Consider the following 16,027-nt stretch of genomic DNA (forward strand, 5'->3'; position numbering starts at 1 on the left):
GCCAAGGACTTTCTGAGCCTCATGCTCTGCCAGGGAGGAGGGGAGGCCGGGAGGAAGCAGAGACAGGACACCTGACCCAAACTAGCCAAAGAGGTATTCCATACCACAGCACGTCATGCCCGGGGAGGTAACTTAGAAGGACCCGGAAGGGGTAGAGGGACTGCAGGGTTGGAGGAGGTATGGGTTGGTGCTTGGCTGGGGGCAGTGGGGCAAGTTATTGGTCGGCTGGTGTTAAGGTGTTGTATTCTTTCCTCTTGTTATTTCCTTTATCATTAATATTATTGGTGGCAGCAGTAGTGATTTGTGTTATACCTTAGTTACTGAACTGTTCTTATCTCAACCCGTGGGAGTTGCATTCTTTTGATTCTCCTCTCCGTCCCTCCAGGAGCAGGGGGAGGGCAAGAAGGGGGGGAGTGAGTGGACGAGGTTTGTGGTTGGGTTCAAACCACAACACAGGAGCACAGGGTACAGCGATGAAAGCCAAGCAGAGCTTTGATTTGAATCCTTCAGCTGACAGACAGCACACAGCATGGCCACACCATGACATCCCATGGTCTGTGCCCAGTGAGATGGGGCGGAGGTGCTTTCTCCTTTTTCACTACCACATCTTGAGGGCTCAGGTAGCACCTCTGAAGTGTTAAGTTCCTGCAGAACTCTCAGGATCTCCAGGGTGAACCTGTATGTGAACACGTGTGGGCTCACATCATATCATCAAATCTCTTATTGCAAGGGCGACTGCTGTAGTGTAAGGCCATGAATGCACTCCCACTATTGCTACTGCTGTGGGTCAAGCCCCAGGGCTCCCTTCATTTCCATTGTGTAACACAAGCAGTAAGTGGCTCCCAAATTCTTAGCAAACACAGTAGTTACTTGGCATTTACATCTGCATTGATTAATTTCTTTAAAGTTAATGCAAAGGTTTGGAAGCAAATTACTAGTGACACATCCCTTTACATCTAAATGACTGCTGTCACTACTGAAAAAGGAAGAAACAAATGATGGCGAACTGAGGAAGTATAGCACTGAGCTGGCACAGATCTAAACAAACTTCGCCTTACGGGGATGGTCTCTCTGAAGCTCATCTTGTTCTTTCAAACCTAAACTTCTCTAGGGTATAAAATGCCAACTGTATCAGTTCTGTGGTGGTACGTTCAACATGACATTTACCAAGCACAACGCCATGAAGATAAAGATGATCAATAAACAAAGCAAGGTGGTGACTACAGCTGGCCAAAAATAGATCCTTTTCTTGGAAATAACTGAACATTTGGGCTTGGGTAAGAAGGGGTTGCTTGGTGGTTTGGTTTTTTTCATTCCTCTCTCTTGTTATTTCCCAGAATAAAAACTAAAAGGGGGAATTACAACACTTTGCACATTTGAGCTTTTCAAAGTAGAAAATCAAGCAAAGAAAAACAAGTCCCCATGCAAAGATGTAGTAATCTAGTCAGAATGTCCCAAGCTTGCTGGTTACTCAATAAAGCCATTTTTGGCGAAAATCTGCTGATGTAGAAAAAGAGAGAATGCAGTCGGTTTAGAGCAGGAGCATTTTTTTACCTGTTTTAGGCTTGTCTCGCATCGGCGTCATGTACCCATCCTCATCCAGCTCTCCCCGGACAACCCGCTCAGGTATGAAGACTGTGGGATCAGCGCTGTACCTCTGGGTGCTGCTGTCCTCTTTCGCCAGGGTTGCCACTTGCTTTCGTAGTGTGCCGTTACAGCAAGTATCTTCAAAGATCTCTGCTGTAGCCCCTTGAGCAACTGGGGCTTCTGGTATTATGCAGCCAGGAGCTCTGTAGGGCATTGGCACTTCTCCAGCATAGCCACCATCACGATACACAAACTGGTTCTGTTAGAAAAGAAAAGGCAGCATGAGAAAGGAGGCTCTGAAGGGAGAGAAGATTCAACAGCAAGTCATCTCTGTGGCTCCTGTGCCTTTCCTGCCACACTTGCTCAATGATACATTTCACCAGGCAGGTGAAGCCTTGCCCATCCTGCAGCTTACTGCTTGTCCAGTGCTGCAGGATCAGCAGCAGCGCAGGCACTGTTGTACACCGGTAAAGCATCTGCTGCCCAGTGGTGCTGATCTGGCTTCCCCTCCCAGGGAGGCACCATCAGTGCAGAAAGGGGAGAAGGGAAGCAAGCTGGCTGCTCACAGCTGGAAATGGGGCTGGAAAACTTGTCTCCTACCTAGACATGTGGAGGTTGGATATACACAGCTGAAAGAGACAGACACAGTATCTCATCTTCTACCACTTTGTCAATCTCCCCTGGTTTCTGAACAAACCCTTTAGATCTCATGTTAGGGAAACCTCCCTCTTTGAAGGGGACTGGGGATAGAGGTTCATCATCTCTGAACTCTGTTTACTTTAGGGGGGCCTACTTTCAGGGTATCCTGCACCAATGATCACACTGTCACCCAAACACTACATCATTCCATCAAGTAGTGTTTGAGGCTGCTGAACTGCGTTTGTATTGGTATCACAACTCAGCGGTTTGACTCCATCTACCATTTTGCTTGTCAGCAAGGGCATGCAAGGGAATTTCAACATCACGACCTATAAATAGGAAGGAAAAATGTACAGATTCATCCAAGCCTGTTACCTAAAAGCTTCTGCAAGAAAAGGTGGCAGCTGGCAGAATTCTGGGTGGGGGTCCACAGAGCTTGCACATGAGTCCAGGCTGAGAGCAGGGATCTGGATTGTCTGACTGCTTATACACACACTTCAGTCACTATTGGCTCTTGAGCCGTTTATGTGGGAAAAAGGGATTTGAAACACAAAATACATAGTGAAGGAAGGAGGAAAACCTAAAGGATGAAGGCTGAATGTGAAATACTTACTCCTGACATAGGGGTGTAGGCAGGAGGAGGGCTGTGTCCAATTTCACTCTAATAGGAAAGAAAAATGGAATGATGGATATGTAATAAGAGGTCACATGAATGAAACAAGTCACATGAGCTGTATGAGCTAACAGGGGAAACATGCACATCCGTTAGATTTCCTAACTGAACCCAAAAGTCAAAGAATTCAATCAGGGCAAATGTCTCACCAACATCAACAAGCTATGTGCCCCATCAGTACTTAGAGAGGGCTACTGAGTTCCTCTTACTGGGTAAGGGCAAACTACCATGTTACACCTGCTGAGAGGTGTGTATCTTGCAACTGTCTCGTGTCCAAGCACAGATTGTACAGAAAGAATAACAGACAGTGAACTCAACTTCAGAGGAAATACAAGGCAGAACTGCGGAGAACATCTAGCTCCAAGCCAAGGCTTCCTTTCCCTGGGACAAAGCAGGAGAGGAATAACCTAGGGTGCAGGACTGTCATCAGACTGTCACGGCTCACGTATCACAGGAAGAACAGCCCCTAAGCTTTGGTAAATCCAGATAACACAGCAGCTCCTGGATCTCAAGACTGCAATGTGCCATGGTCCTGCTCTCAGCATGTACCAGCCTTCTAATGTCACTTCTGTATCATAGGCTAAGTGTGGAATATCCATACAGAGATCTTCATTTTGATACTGGTTTCTGGAAGCATCTTGCATAGCCCTGAACTGCTGTACCATCACCAGCACAGTGGCTGCATTTATATCTATTACTGCTACCCCAAACCAGCCTGTTTTTCATTGAGGAAATGAAAATAAACCAAAGAACCCTTAATTTTTCTCGTGTTTTTCTACTGCCAAAATGTTATTGTTGAGCCTACAAGATCAGTTGCTCATAATTACTGTATTTCTCCTTTTATTTCAAGACCTTTCTTGTATTTCCATTATCTCCTCATTGGGGAAGAGAAAAAAGTCAGTACTTGAAAAAAAGGTGCAAACTTAAGAGAAGTGAGGAAAACCCCACTGCTTAAGGAGTCCAGCCACCCCAAGAATAAGCAATAACTCATTTATCAAAAACATATCTACATCAAGAAACACACTGAAGTGAAAAGAAAAGACAACATGCATCCTCACATAGTACAGATTGGATGTACTACAGTCAAGCCTTCGATATAAACCTCTTGCCGAAACATCAGGATGGAGATGATGGTCACTGCCAAATATCTTTATAAAGGAATGTGTTGTGTTTAAGCAAAATACCTTAAAAGGCATGCTGTCTGTCTGAAGACCCTTTTCTGGTGACCATCTTCTATTTGAAATAGCCCTGCAGCCAGTTTGTTGCTCAATCTAGCCCCTTGTGTTTGAGACCTGCATGTGGTGATGAGCCATAGCTAGAGATACACTCTTCTTCAACCCTATAAACATTAATCCATATTTAGTCAACTTACGACCCTGAAAAAGGCTCCAGGATGCAAATCACAAAAGCCCAGGAAAACCTTTGCAAGCTGAATTCACTGTACCATCCATTAGCAAGGCCTGAGCAGGCCTCTCTCTCTGTAGTTGTTTTTACTCAGGAAAACTAGGAGCTGGAAGGAAGCACAGGAGAGGATCTACCCTGTGGTCTCAGTGACCCCCCTCCCAGTGCCAATGCCTGGGGGTGGAGGAGTAAACAGCAGTCTGAGCAGATGCAGAGGAGCTGAGAGGCTTGCAAGGAAAGTGATTGTGGAAGAGCTGGCAGCAGGGATGGTCTGGAGCCAGGGAACGGTGGCTTGCAAAGGAACAGAGGGCAACGGCAAGTGAGAGAGACTGTGAGGTGCAGGTGAGGAGAAAGGGTTGGCATATGGCAGGCGCCTAAGTAGTAAGGGAGAGATGGTAGTGAGATTTAACGTGACAGGGAGAAATGGGAGGCACAAGGACAAAAAGTAGCCTGAAAGCATTGTAGCATCAGCTTCTCTAGAGGCTGGAGCTGAACTTGAATCTCCTTTGCTGTCAACAAATCACTTTTGAACCAAAAAGTCAAATGCAGGCCTGGTTCAGCTGAGGCAGGGGGAGCACTAACAGCAGAGCTCTGCTTTGTGCAGGCAGTGGGAGCTCCAAGAGCTCTGTGCATGGGTAACACTGCTGAGGAGAGGCTGAGATGCCACTGAAATCTGGGCTAGTGGTGACCAGGTTCATTAAGCTTTTGACAAATTGCTCATTATGTCTGAAAAGCAGTGCCTAAACTTAAGTCCTAGACCTGGGAACAGCTTTGGCCTCTCTGACCCAACTATGGCTGCTGACAGCCAAAGCAAGGATGATGCCCGCTGCAAAGGAAGTGCTATCTGAGGCAGTACAGAAAGAGATCACAGAATCACAGAATCCCAAGGGTTGGAAGGGACCTCAAAAGATCATCTAGTCCAACCCCCCTGCAAGAGCAGGGTAACCTACAGTACATCACACAGGAACTTGTCCAGGCGGGCCTTGAATATCTCCAGTGTAGGAGACTCCACAACCCCCCTGGGCAACCTGTTCCAGTGCTCTGTCACTCTTACAGTAAAGAAGTTCTTCCTGATGTTAACGTGGAACTTCCTATGCTCCAGTTTACACCCGTTGCCCCTTGTCCTATCACTGGATATCACTGAAAAAAGCCTAGCTCCATCATCCTGACACCTACCCTTTACATATTTGTAAACATTGATGAGGTCACCCCTCAGTCTCCTCTTCTCCAAGCTAAAGAGACCCAGCTCCCTCAGCCTCTCCTCATAAGGGAGATGTTCCACTCCCTTAATCATCTTTGTGGCTCTGCGCTGGACTCCTTCAAGCAATTCCCTGTCCTTCTTGAACAGAGGGGCCCAGAACTGGACGCAATATTCCAGATGCGGCCTCACCAAGGCTGAGTAGAGGGGGAGGAGAACCTCTCTTGACCTACTAACCACTCCCTTTCTAATGCACCCTAAGATGCCATTTGCCTTCTTGGCCGCAAGAGCACATTGCTGGCTCATGGTCATCCTCCTATCCACCAGGACCCCCAGGTCCCTTTCCCCTTCGCTACTTTCCAGCAGGTCACCCCCCAACCTGTACTGGTACATGGGGTTGTTCTTCCCCAGATGCAAGACTCTACACTTGCCCTTGTTAAATTTCATCAAGTTTCTCCCCGCCCAACTCTCCAGCCTGTCCAGGTCTCGCTGAATGGCAGCACAGTCCTCTGGTGTGTCAGCCACTCCTCCCAGTTTTGTGTCATCAGCAAACTTGCTGAGGGTGCACTCAGTTCCCTCATCCAGGTCATTGATGAAAATATTAAACAGCACCGGTCCCAGCACCGACCCCTGAGGAACTCCACTAGTCACAGACCTCCAGCTAGATTCTGCGCCATTGACCACAACTCTCTGCCTTCTTCCTTTCAACCAGTTCTCGATCCACCTCACTACTTGATCGTCAAGCCCACACTTCCTTAGCTTATCTATGAGGATGCTGTGGGAGACAGTATCAAATGCCTTACTGAAATCAAGAAAAACTACATCTACCGCTCTACCATCATCCCTCCACCTAGTCACTTCCTCATAGAAGGCTATAAGGTTGGTCATACATGACTTCCCCCTCATAAAAGAGATGACAGAGGGCTGGGCTAGATCAGCCTGAAAACCTCAGCGCTGCCCCACATGTGCATGGTCTCTTATTCAAAGCAAGTGTACTTGTATCCAGAAGAATAGCCAAGAAAATTTCACAAGGAGGAAAGGAAGAACCGAAGTCAGCAGTTGCCTGGCTGAGATGATCCACTTGAGAGCAAAGGCTGTAACAGCAGAGGGAACAGAAGACATTTTACCAGAGATAAGATTTTTAGAGGGCACAGACAGCAGTGCACATCTGGATACAGCCTGTGCAGCAAGCTTGTAACTTAGCAGTCTTCTAAAAAAGGCTTGTTTGGGACAATTGGAAAGTCTCTTTAGACAGGGAACACTCTGGAAACCGGAGATGCTCTGTAACGTAAAATCCCCTCTGAACCCCTTACCTTTCTTTTGTACCACAGATTTACAGTCCACTTGTAGTGACACATCAACAAGGACAGGTTACAACCCAGTATGTGCCAGAAAAATAGATAAAAACCATCCCTAAGCCTGCCAGATGCTACTCTGAAGACTTACTGATGTCTATAGGATGTTGCATTGCTGGAGACTTAATCTGCCTTCTCCTTGCCCCCCAGTGCTGTATTTACTTGAACTCAGGCAAGTTTTCTCTCTACTCCAAGAAGATGGAGAAGGAAAGACTGAAGACAATAAGCAGTAAACCATGATCCATGGAGGGTGATTAAGATTCAGGCAAACTGATGATTATCGGTAGGATCCAGAGAAGAAATACAAAGTGGTGACTGGAGAGAATCAGCTCTTAACAGCAAGGAAACTAAAGCTCTGCTGTGAATCCTCTGCCTCCTTTGTAAAGCTTCCCAGCTTCCTGCCCTCCACCTGCAGGCTGCAAAACTCTGAAGAGGGAATTTGCTGCTTTTGGTTTCCAAGGTTGCCACAGCCCTCCAGACTGCAGGAGAGGGAAAAGAGCTGTAGCAATACTGTGTTAGTATTATTATGAAGGGGATTGGAGTTTGCTGCTGTCTGCTTTTCACAGACACTAAATCAGTGACTGTAACCACTCCTTTTCCATTCAGTACTACACCATGCTATATTGCACACCTTTAATTTACATCTTTCTGTTTTCACAGAGGCACTCCCATGAATTTCAATCTGTGGTTCACTGATTGTGGATGAATAGAAAGACAGCTGTTTTGAACTACTTTTAGTTCACAGCCCACAGTGAACTCTTAAAGGTAACTTAGAAAAGCAAGTCTTTTGCCAACAGGCTTGACTTCAGTAAACAGGGCGCTGCTTCTCTGCCAGTAGATGTTTAGATGATTAGTAGCTTTAAATAATACCAGGATAGCCACATTATCTATCCATGGGTGTGTTTTGCTCCACTCTCACCACTAAAGGCTAAGCCCACCCTCCTATTTTTACATCTTCTTGGCTGTGACTCTAGCATTTAAATACATACTATGCAACTGTAACAACATAATAACAGACCCTCTTAGAACAGCCCTGTCCCAAGATGTCAGGAGAGAATTGGCCTAGCATTAACACATTTGTTGCTTTTTTGCTGACAAGACCCCTCCCACTCAGTGACCCACCAACTAAGAACACAGTAATGGTATTTTATTCATGCCTCCTCTTCAGCTCTGTACCAAACATAGCTGCCTTGCAACACCCTTAACACAGAACCTTACAGTTTGGCTCCTCTCCAAACCACTGGTGTCTGCACATTTTCTTAATGCATTACTATTTTCCCCATGAGTTAATACCCTGTGGCCACTGCTCTAAAAAAAGGAGGCAAGAAAATAGCTGTGGTTCCAATTAGTGGAGGTGAAAATGTAATATAATTGTTTAAATGTCTTTAAATTACCTGCTAATTGCAATGTGATGTCATCATTTTGTAGGCTTCCAAGATAACTACCCCCAGCCAGCTTACTGGTCAGGACACGTATCTCACTGAGAAGAAAACACATCTGGACCTCACTAAGTAAAACTTAAATAGAATCACAGAATGGTTTAAGTTGGAAGAGACCTTAAAGATCATCTAATTCCAACCCCTCAAACGTGGCCTTGAACACTGCCAGGGATGGGGCAGCCACAGCTTCTCCAGGCACCCTGTGCCAGCGCCTCAGCACCCTCATAGGGAAGAGCTTCTGCCTAAAAGCTCATCTCAATCTCCCCTCTCTCAGCTTAAAACCATTCCCCCTTGTCCTGTCACCTCCTTCAGGTACTGAAAGGCTTCTCTAAGGTCTTTCAGGAGCCTTCTCTTCTCCAGGCTGACCCAGCCCAGCTCTCCCAGCCTGGCTCCAGAGCAGAGCTGCTCCAGCCCTCGCAGCACCTCCGTGGCCTCCTCTGGACTCTCTCCAACAGCTCCACATCCCTCTCGTGCTGTTGCCCCAGAGCTGGACCAGGGCTGCAGGGAAGGTCTCCCCACAGCTGCTGCTCAGGCAGCTGGCGTTTTTGCCTGACTTCCTCTTTGCTGGGATGCATCACTCATTAGCTTGGAGGGGGTAATCCCTGAGTATTAACCAGCTTTCTTGGACCCCTCTTCCCTCCAGGGCTTTATCCTATGGTACTGTACCAACCAGATCCCTCAAGGGGCCTAAATCTGCTCTCCTGATGCCCAGGGTAGCAAGCTTCCTGTGCACCCTTCTCATTGTCCCTAAGGATCTCAAACTCCACCATTTCATGGTCACTGCAGCCAGGCTGCCCTCGAGTTTCACATTCCCCATCAGCCCCTCTGGGTTGGTGAGAACAGTGCCCAGCGCAGCCCCCCTCCCTGGTGGTCCGTCTATCACTTGGAGAATGAAGTTTTCATCAATGCATTCCAGGAATCTGCTGGATTGCTTCTGCAAAACAAGCAAATGTCCCCCGAAGCCTTTTTAGAGGCCCTTTGGTATTAAATACCAGTGACATATCAGTTATTATAACTGCTAACATTTGTGTAAAATGAGCCTTGATAAAAGAGAGGTAAATAACACTTTTGTGAATACTGGCTTGTGTTACTGGTTTCTATTCATTAATTTCATTTTCCAATTCCTTGCTTTTAAAATCTCCCAAAGGTAAATATCTCCTCCTCTATAGCAGGGACATAATATTTTCTGGCTGCATGCTAAACTGTAATGAAATCAATGCCTTGTTGGGTCCTGCTGCTTGTATTTCTGTAATTGTGTGAACATGCCTTTGCCTTGTCTCTTTTCATTTCAGTCTGGTGTCATGCCTGGAGTATGGCACCCAGGGCTGTGTTACTCTCCCTGCCTGCACTACAGCTGATCCCACACCAGCCCTATGGTGACCATAACTGCCTTCAGAGCTGCACCCACAGCAGACGAGAGGTGGAAACAACGCTGAAGGTACTCAGTGATGTGATGCTGCTGTCAGGCTATGGGTGGTACAGCACTATCACCAAATAGAAAATCAGTGATCTGGTTACCCCCTTGCTTTGGTTGCCAGCACAGCCTCCCAACAGCACCCTCGCTGCTGCAGAGCTCCTTTTCCTTGCCACCCACCAAGATGTGCACACACATTTGACAGGGTTGCATAATTAGTAGTGTTTCTTGTTCTTAAGCAGCCTGCTAAGTGCATGGGACTGAAAGATTTTTCCTTACTAAAGGCAAGGTTCTGCCAATATCAACGTACACACACACATTTCAACCCATTATGACACTGCTCCTATCCGCACAAAACCACCATTCCCTTTCACTCTTTTTCTGTCCTCATACACAAAAAGCACCAAAACATGAAGCCGGAGTAAACATCACTCCCACCTTCTCACTGGGATGCTCCTCACAGGACCTCACAGGGACATTTCTTTGTCCATTCTTCAGGCAGCTCAGTGATTATCTGTCCTGATCAAGCTCTGCAACACTTCTTTGTGCCAGTTCAGTCCTGGACTGTGTGCCCCCAGAAACTACTCACTTTCCTCCTTCCCCTAGAAACTGTTTACTCGATTTAAAACCAAGGCAGTATCCAGGCTGGAGTCTCCTAGCATTCCAGGCCAAGCACGTCTTGCTACAAGCACCAAGATTTCAGCAGTTCTCTAGGAAGAAGGACAGCTGATTTATGCAAGTGGATCTGTTTGGGATGCTCTGCTGAGGCTGCAGGCAGAACACACAACACAGAGCTGTCCCACCAGCCCTGAGCAAACTCCAGCTATGTTTCAAGGGAGCAGACTGGAATTTACAATTGATCTGAACTGAAATTCAAACAGGAAAGACCACCCCAGGAGAGGAGCCACCTCTGCTCAGGAGCAGACTTGCTTCCCTCTGACCACAGAACTAACAGCTTACTCTGCCTTGCTTCAAAGAGCCCACAGCAAACATGTCTGAGGGAAAAATCAAAGGAAAGAAAAAACGTGTGCCATGAGATCACTGCGTAATGTTAAACAGAAACGAAATGGTGTTTGCATAGTAACAGCTATGAAGGCTTTGCCTCCTTCTGGAGACTTCTGGTCCTAGCCCTTGCTCAGAGCAGGGCCATACAGAAAAAGAAAGGATCAGACACCCTTGGCCATTACAGTTAAAGCAGATCTGTTCCTCCAGTACACAGCACTTGCAAAGGTTTGGTATTCCTTGTACATTCTTCTTCTGAAATGTGTGTGTGTGTCTCTTATATCACTTATTTTAGTCACACAAACAGCAATGTGGCCCACCTGAGTTAATGGAGCAGGACATACATTTTTCCAGTGAGAGGAAAAGGGAGCCTATTATTCTACAACAAAAAATAAAGGTAGGAATAATATACACAGGTTGTGGACAGTAGCTGTGCAACAATTACAATGTCCTTAGGTCAGCGGTCATAAAGTTCCATTGGGGATCAATGAATCTTTATTGGAAATTAGGAAGTCCCAGTCTCTTTTCAGCATTACCTCATACTGGAACTTGAATGTTGATACACAAGTGCAGAAGAGAATGTAAGCATCATCCTGTATTTGCTCCAGTCTCTGATGACTGCTCCTTCCACAATCAAGAAAGACACAAGACACCCATTTTAATCAGTGAGGGGAAAAAGTATGAATAAAGAAGGAGTAAGTCTTTCACTGGTCATTGTCAGCAAAAAGGCAAGATTTGCAGGTGGCCTGAGCTCTAACTCAGTTCACACAGGCTGCCTCTATCATCTGAATGTGCTGAATCACGCCCTGGCAGTATGGTGGGGTTAAGACATCTCTGAAATTGTTCAAAATCCATATGGATGTTTCATTGGTGACCTGGGTTTGCATCAGTACTGATGTACTTCACAGCTTCAGATGAGTCATTTAAACCTACTCTTGCACAGTTTTCCCTCCTAACTGCTGTCTGTTTTCCAGCTTGTAAACTCCCATATGCAGTGGGATACCCAAATCTGAATGCAGCCTTCTAGGAGGCTGTGAACAGTGAAATGGCACATATGCAAACAAAACATGCCTAACAATCTTGGCACAGTGGCATAGGAAATTACACACAAGATAGATTTTCAGTCTAACACTTGAAATCAAGTAGAGGAGTCAAAGATTACATGACGACCAATGAAAATAACCTGTGAAGAGATGCACAATGTGGCCACAAAACTCAGGATCCAGGCACACTGACAGGGAAGCATAAGTGAAATGCTTTTCCATAGACTCATCTCCTGTACCTGGGCTGGGAATGAAAGCATTCTCCTGCTGTACAGCATCAAAACCTCTCCCTGGAAAACTTCCCTGTCCTTTAGACCTCAGAAACTTTCTCCCTTCCAACCTTTGACAGCCAGCAAACAGACTTCAGCTGGCACAATCTGACTGAGGCAAGACACAAAAATGAAGATGCAAGAATTCCTTTTCCCTATTATTTTGTATTAACGCACTGTGCACGTCACACACACAGGAGAGCAGGAAGAAAGACAGCTTGCATGTGTCTGTCTGTCCCTTTCAATCTCTCTTACTCCCATATCCTTCCTGTCACCCATGACTAGCTTTCTGTCACTCCTTTTTTAATACACTCTCCAAAGACATTTTACAGTAGATGGCACTTTCTAACACTGTGCCAATTTCCCATCGTTTGGAAGAGACAAATACCATTTCTTAGCTACTGTAACAATTCCCCATGGAAGAAAAGGGTCAAGGTGCTGCTCCTGCTCATATGCTGTAGCATCTGTCCAGAATACAGGAGCAGCAGCAGCTCCTTTTCTATACAAACCTCAAGCTTTAAATCCCAAAACAAGGCAAAGGATGGGGAATAGGACCAAAGCCACAACATGGCCATGATTTGTGATGGAGACATGGCAGACAGAAAGAAAAAGGCACAAAAGAAAGTTGATGAGCAATACTGGGAGCAGTAGCCCCCTCCTATGCCACACGCTGCATTGCCATCTTCCCCAGTCTGTTTTATACAGTAATCAAAGGATATTCTGAGCCTCTCAAAATGCCATCAACCCTCATTGAGAATGAAATAGAGCACATCTCCACTGAAGCCTTTACAGCAGTAATCACTACAGCATGCTGGCCTGAACAGGGAGCTCTTACAGACAAAGAGGGGTTTTAAAAATAAAATAAAAAAGCCTTCCTAAAATCTGAATAGAAACTTGATGATAATCTCCCAATTTTATTATGCAAGGGGGAAAAGAAACCCATAATTGTGCACTCTTGGTCTCTTATAGCAAAGAATAGGCTTCTTGATGAAATGCTGAGTTGATTTAGAGCAGGGCTGAGGTTCTGGTGGCAATAATACACTAAAAGAAATAACCAGCCAGCTGATTTGGATAAAATAATCATTTTTTAACATTCTAAATCTAAACTCATCTGTGCCTCCTCCCACTTCTCCCCACCGCATCTTTTGGAGAGTCTTTTTATAGCTTTGAGGTTTTTTTCCCCATTCCCTACCGCAGCATTTATCGAGACAGACTCTTTGCTCTGGCTAACAAAGGGCATTTTAGGCTGTGCTGGCATTTATCCCCATTGCATGGATGTTTAGGAAGTACAGCATTTGGCACAGGATGCTCCAGAGTCCCCCTGCTACCTTACTCTCTAAGCATTATCACCACAGACCGACATGTAGATGGCATTCTCTGGCTCACGAGCCCCAACCGCTATGGGCAGGCAGGTGTTTAAATGACAGCTCCTTGGTGCATTTCCAAATCACACCCCCTTGTATCTTCAGGTGCTTTTATTAGTTTAAGGAAATTCACAAATAGGATTGCTCAGAAACGGGTGTTTTTCACTAACAACTTCTGCTTCAAATCGAGTCACTGAAGGAAATTTTTCTCCCAGCTCTCATAATTATTTCCTGACTCTTAGTCCACTTTTCCATCTCCTAATTATGTAGAGTTGTTTAGCTTGCTGTTTTCCAAGAATGCCTCATCAGTGCAGAGTAGAAATATTTATTACTTGCTCTCTTTATATCTATTGACTTTTTTTCCTTTCAGGAGAGAAAAGAAAATGGTTCAGCTGTGAGCTCTCTTGACTGTTAACACAGCCAGCAGCTATTCATGGATTAAGCAGATGCTGCCTGATTTTAAACCAGTTTGTATTAAAGCTCAATAAATTTACATGTCACGCATTAAAGTTTGAAGCAATATACAGCTACAGTCTCTTCCACTGATTCCTCTGAGTGTTAACTCACACTAGGTCTCACCAGGAAGTGCTGTGGGGTAGTGATTTGTTATTAAATATATATTAAATCTGTAGAAACAAAAATGCCATCCAACACTTTTGGGAAGTCTGATGAAATCAATATGCCTGAATTCAGGAGCCTAAATGTGACACAAAACAGCTAATGCATTAAAAAATCCAGTTTTAAAGCACTTGACCTGCAAAACCATGAGGCAATTTGACAAGTTGGTCCTGATAATCTATTCAGGCTGAGAAGGGCTTACTCCTTGGGAAATACCACTGATTTCAGCCGGCCTGGTTGCAAAGCAAGAAGCTAATTGCCATAAAGCACTTTCAAAGAATTCTCTGTGAAGAGCCAGGCATCATCTATTCTGTTTGAGTCCTTCATGTGAATTCTTTTCCCTTCTCCTCTGGCAAACTTGGCACATTTTAAAGAGGTATTTAAATACTCATATTCTAAATCTATATATTTTGTGAGAAGCTTTCCTTTTTCATGTAAATTATTAAGACTGAAATAATCTTCCATCTAATGTATTTTACAGTGTGTTTTTGCGTGTTTATTCTTACCGTTTCCTTCACCTTCATTCAGCAATGAAATCGGGCTGACTGGTTTCAGTCTGGGTTCACCCCCTGCTTTGCATGGACAAACATGGTCTTGTACTATCTACATTTCCAACAAAGACTGGAAATGGATACAGAGGAATTTCCCAGAAGAGAAAAGCTGCAGTAGGTAAAATATTTGTGATGGTCGACTAGACACCATCAAAACACTAACAGCGACTGAGAAGTGCTTAATGTAAAAGGCAGAGCAGAACAGACAGGAGCCTCCTACCACCAGGATGTCATTAAAACTTAGGGAAGCAGAAAATGGGACTTTGAAAGAGAGCTTCGTGGAACTTCTAGAACTACCCTAAAGGTTTAGATGGCAGCAGCTGCAGTATCCAGTACACCACAGGCTGTACTAGGAAAACACACAAAACTTAGCATTTAATGAAAGGCATACAGAATGCATTCATACAAACTTTCTTAACTAATCCAGCAGTTTCTCAAGAAGCAAGAGAGCTCATACAGAGTTAGTATCAGCGTAATCTTCTGAGATGTTATTAAATGCTTTGATACAATGTGTAGTTAATTAAAAAGTTCATCTGTTCTGTCATTGGAGATTTCATTGCAACACTTGCATGAGGAAGTGACAGAGCCAAGTAGAGAGGCAAAAAAATGACTACTAAGAAATTGTAGGATCGCCTTTTAAGGAGAAGGAATTAAAGAAATGGGATAGAAATAAATCAAAAAGTCCACGACCTGACGGACTGCAGTAGAATCACAGAATAGTTAGGGTTGGAAAGGACCTTAAGACCATCTAGTTCCAACCCCCCTGCCATGGGCAGGGACACCTCACACAAAACCATGCCACACAAGGCTTCGTCCAACCTGGCCTTGAACACTGCCAGGGATGGAGCATTCACAACCTCTCTGGGCAACCCATTCCAGTGCCTCACCACCCTAACAGGAAAGAATTTCTTCCTTATATCCAATCTAAACTTCCCCTGTTTAAGTTTTAACCCGTTACCCCTTGTCCTGTCACTACAGTCCCTGATGAATAGTCCATCCCCAACAAGTAATAAGCATCAAATTTAAGGTGAGATTTTGTCATATTATTTTGGGGAAGGTATAGCAAAAGCAGAGGGGCGGCGAGCACCACAAATGAACCAAATAAAAAGGACTCATTGGTGCTGTCCTTTAACACAAACACATACAAATGGTACTATCCTACTCAGCCCCTTAAATAGAAGAAACTTCTGATAACTGGCAGCTCCTTAACCTAGCACAAAAAAGGAGCAAGGCAGACTGCAACAGGATCCAAACCCTGCTAAAGAGTCAGTATTAACTGCCAGTGAGACTTTTCTACAATGTGATGAATTTTCCATCCCACCTGATACAATCAAGACAGACTTTCTAAAAGAAAAACTCCACCTCACACAGAATTTCTGCACCTGATGCAGGAATGAAGAGACCAGATTCTGGCCTAAATTATGCCAGAAGTTTAGACAAAGTGCTTGCAATGGCCCCATCTAGCCTTGATCTC

The 16,027-nt window shown here is 45.0% G+C and overlaps 1 protein-coding gene across 1 annotated transcript in view; it reads right to left on the minus strand.

Annotated features, from left to right (window-relative positions):
* Positions 1-16,027, minus strand: part of ERBB4 (erb-b2 receptor tyrosine kinase 4) — a 637,594-nt gene that overhangs the window by 9,594 nt on the left and 611,973 nt on the right. The window contains exon 26 of the mRNA XM_065669823.1: positions 1,555-1,846. Coding sequence (XP_065525895.1) covers positions 1,555-1,846 — 292 coding nt within the window. The remainder of the gene's footprint in view (positions 1-1,554; positions 1,847-16,027) is intronic.

The sequence above is a fragment of the Lathamus discolor genome, chromosome 3 (assembly GCF_037157495.1).
Source record: "Lathamus discolor isolate bLatDis1 chromosome 3, bLatDis1.hap1, whole genome shotgun sequence".
In the NCBI taxonomy this organism is placed as follows: Eukaryota; Metazoa; Chordata; class Aves; order Psittaciformes; family Psittacidae; genus Lathamus; species Lathamus discolor.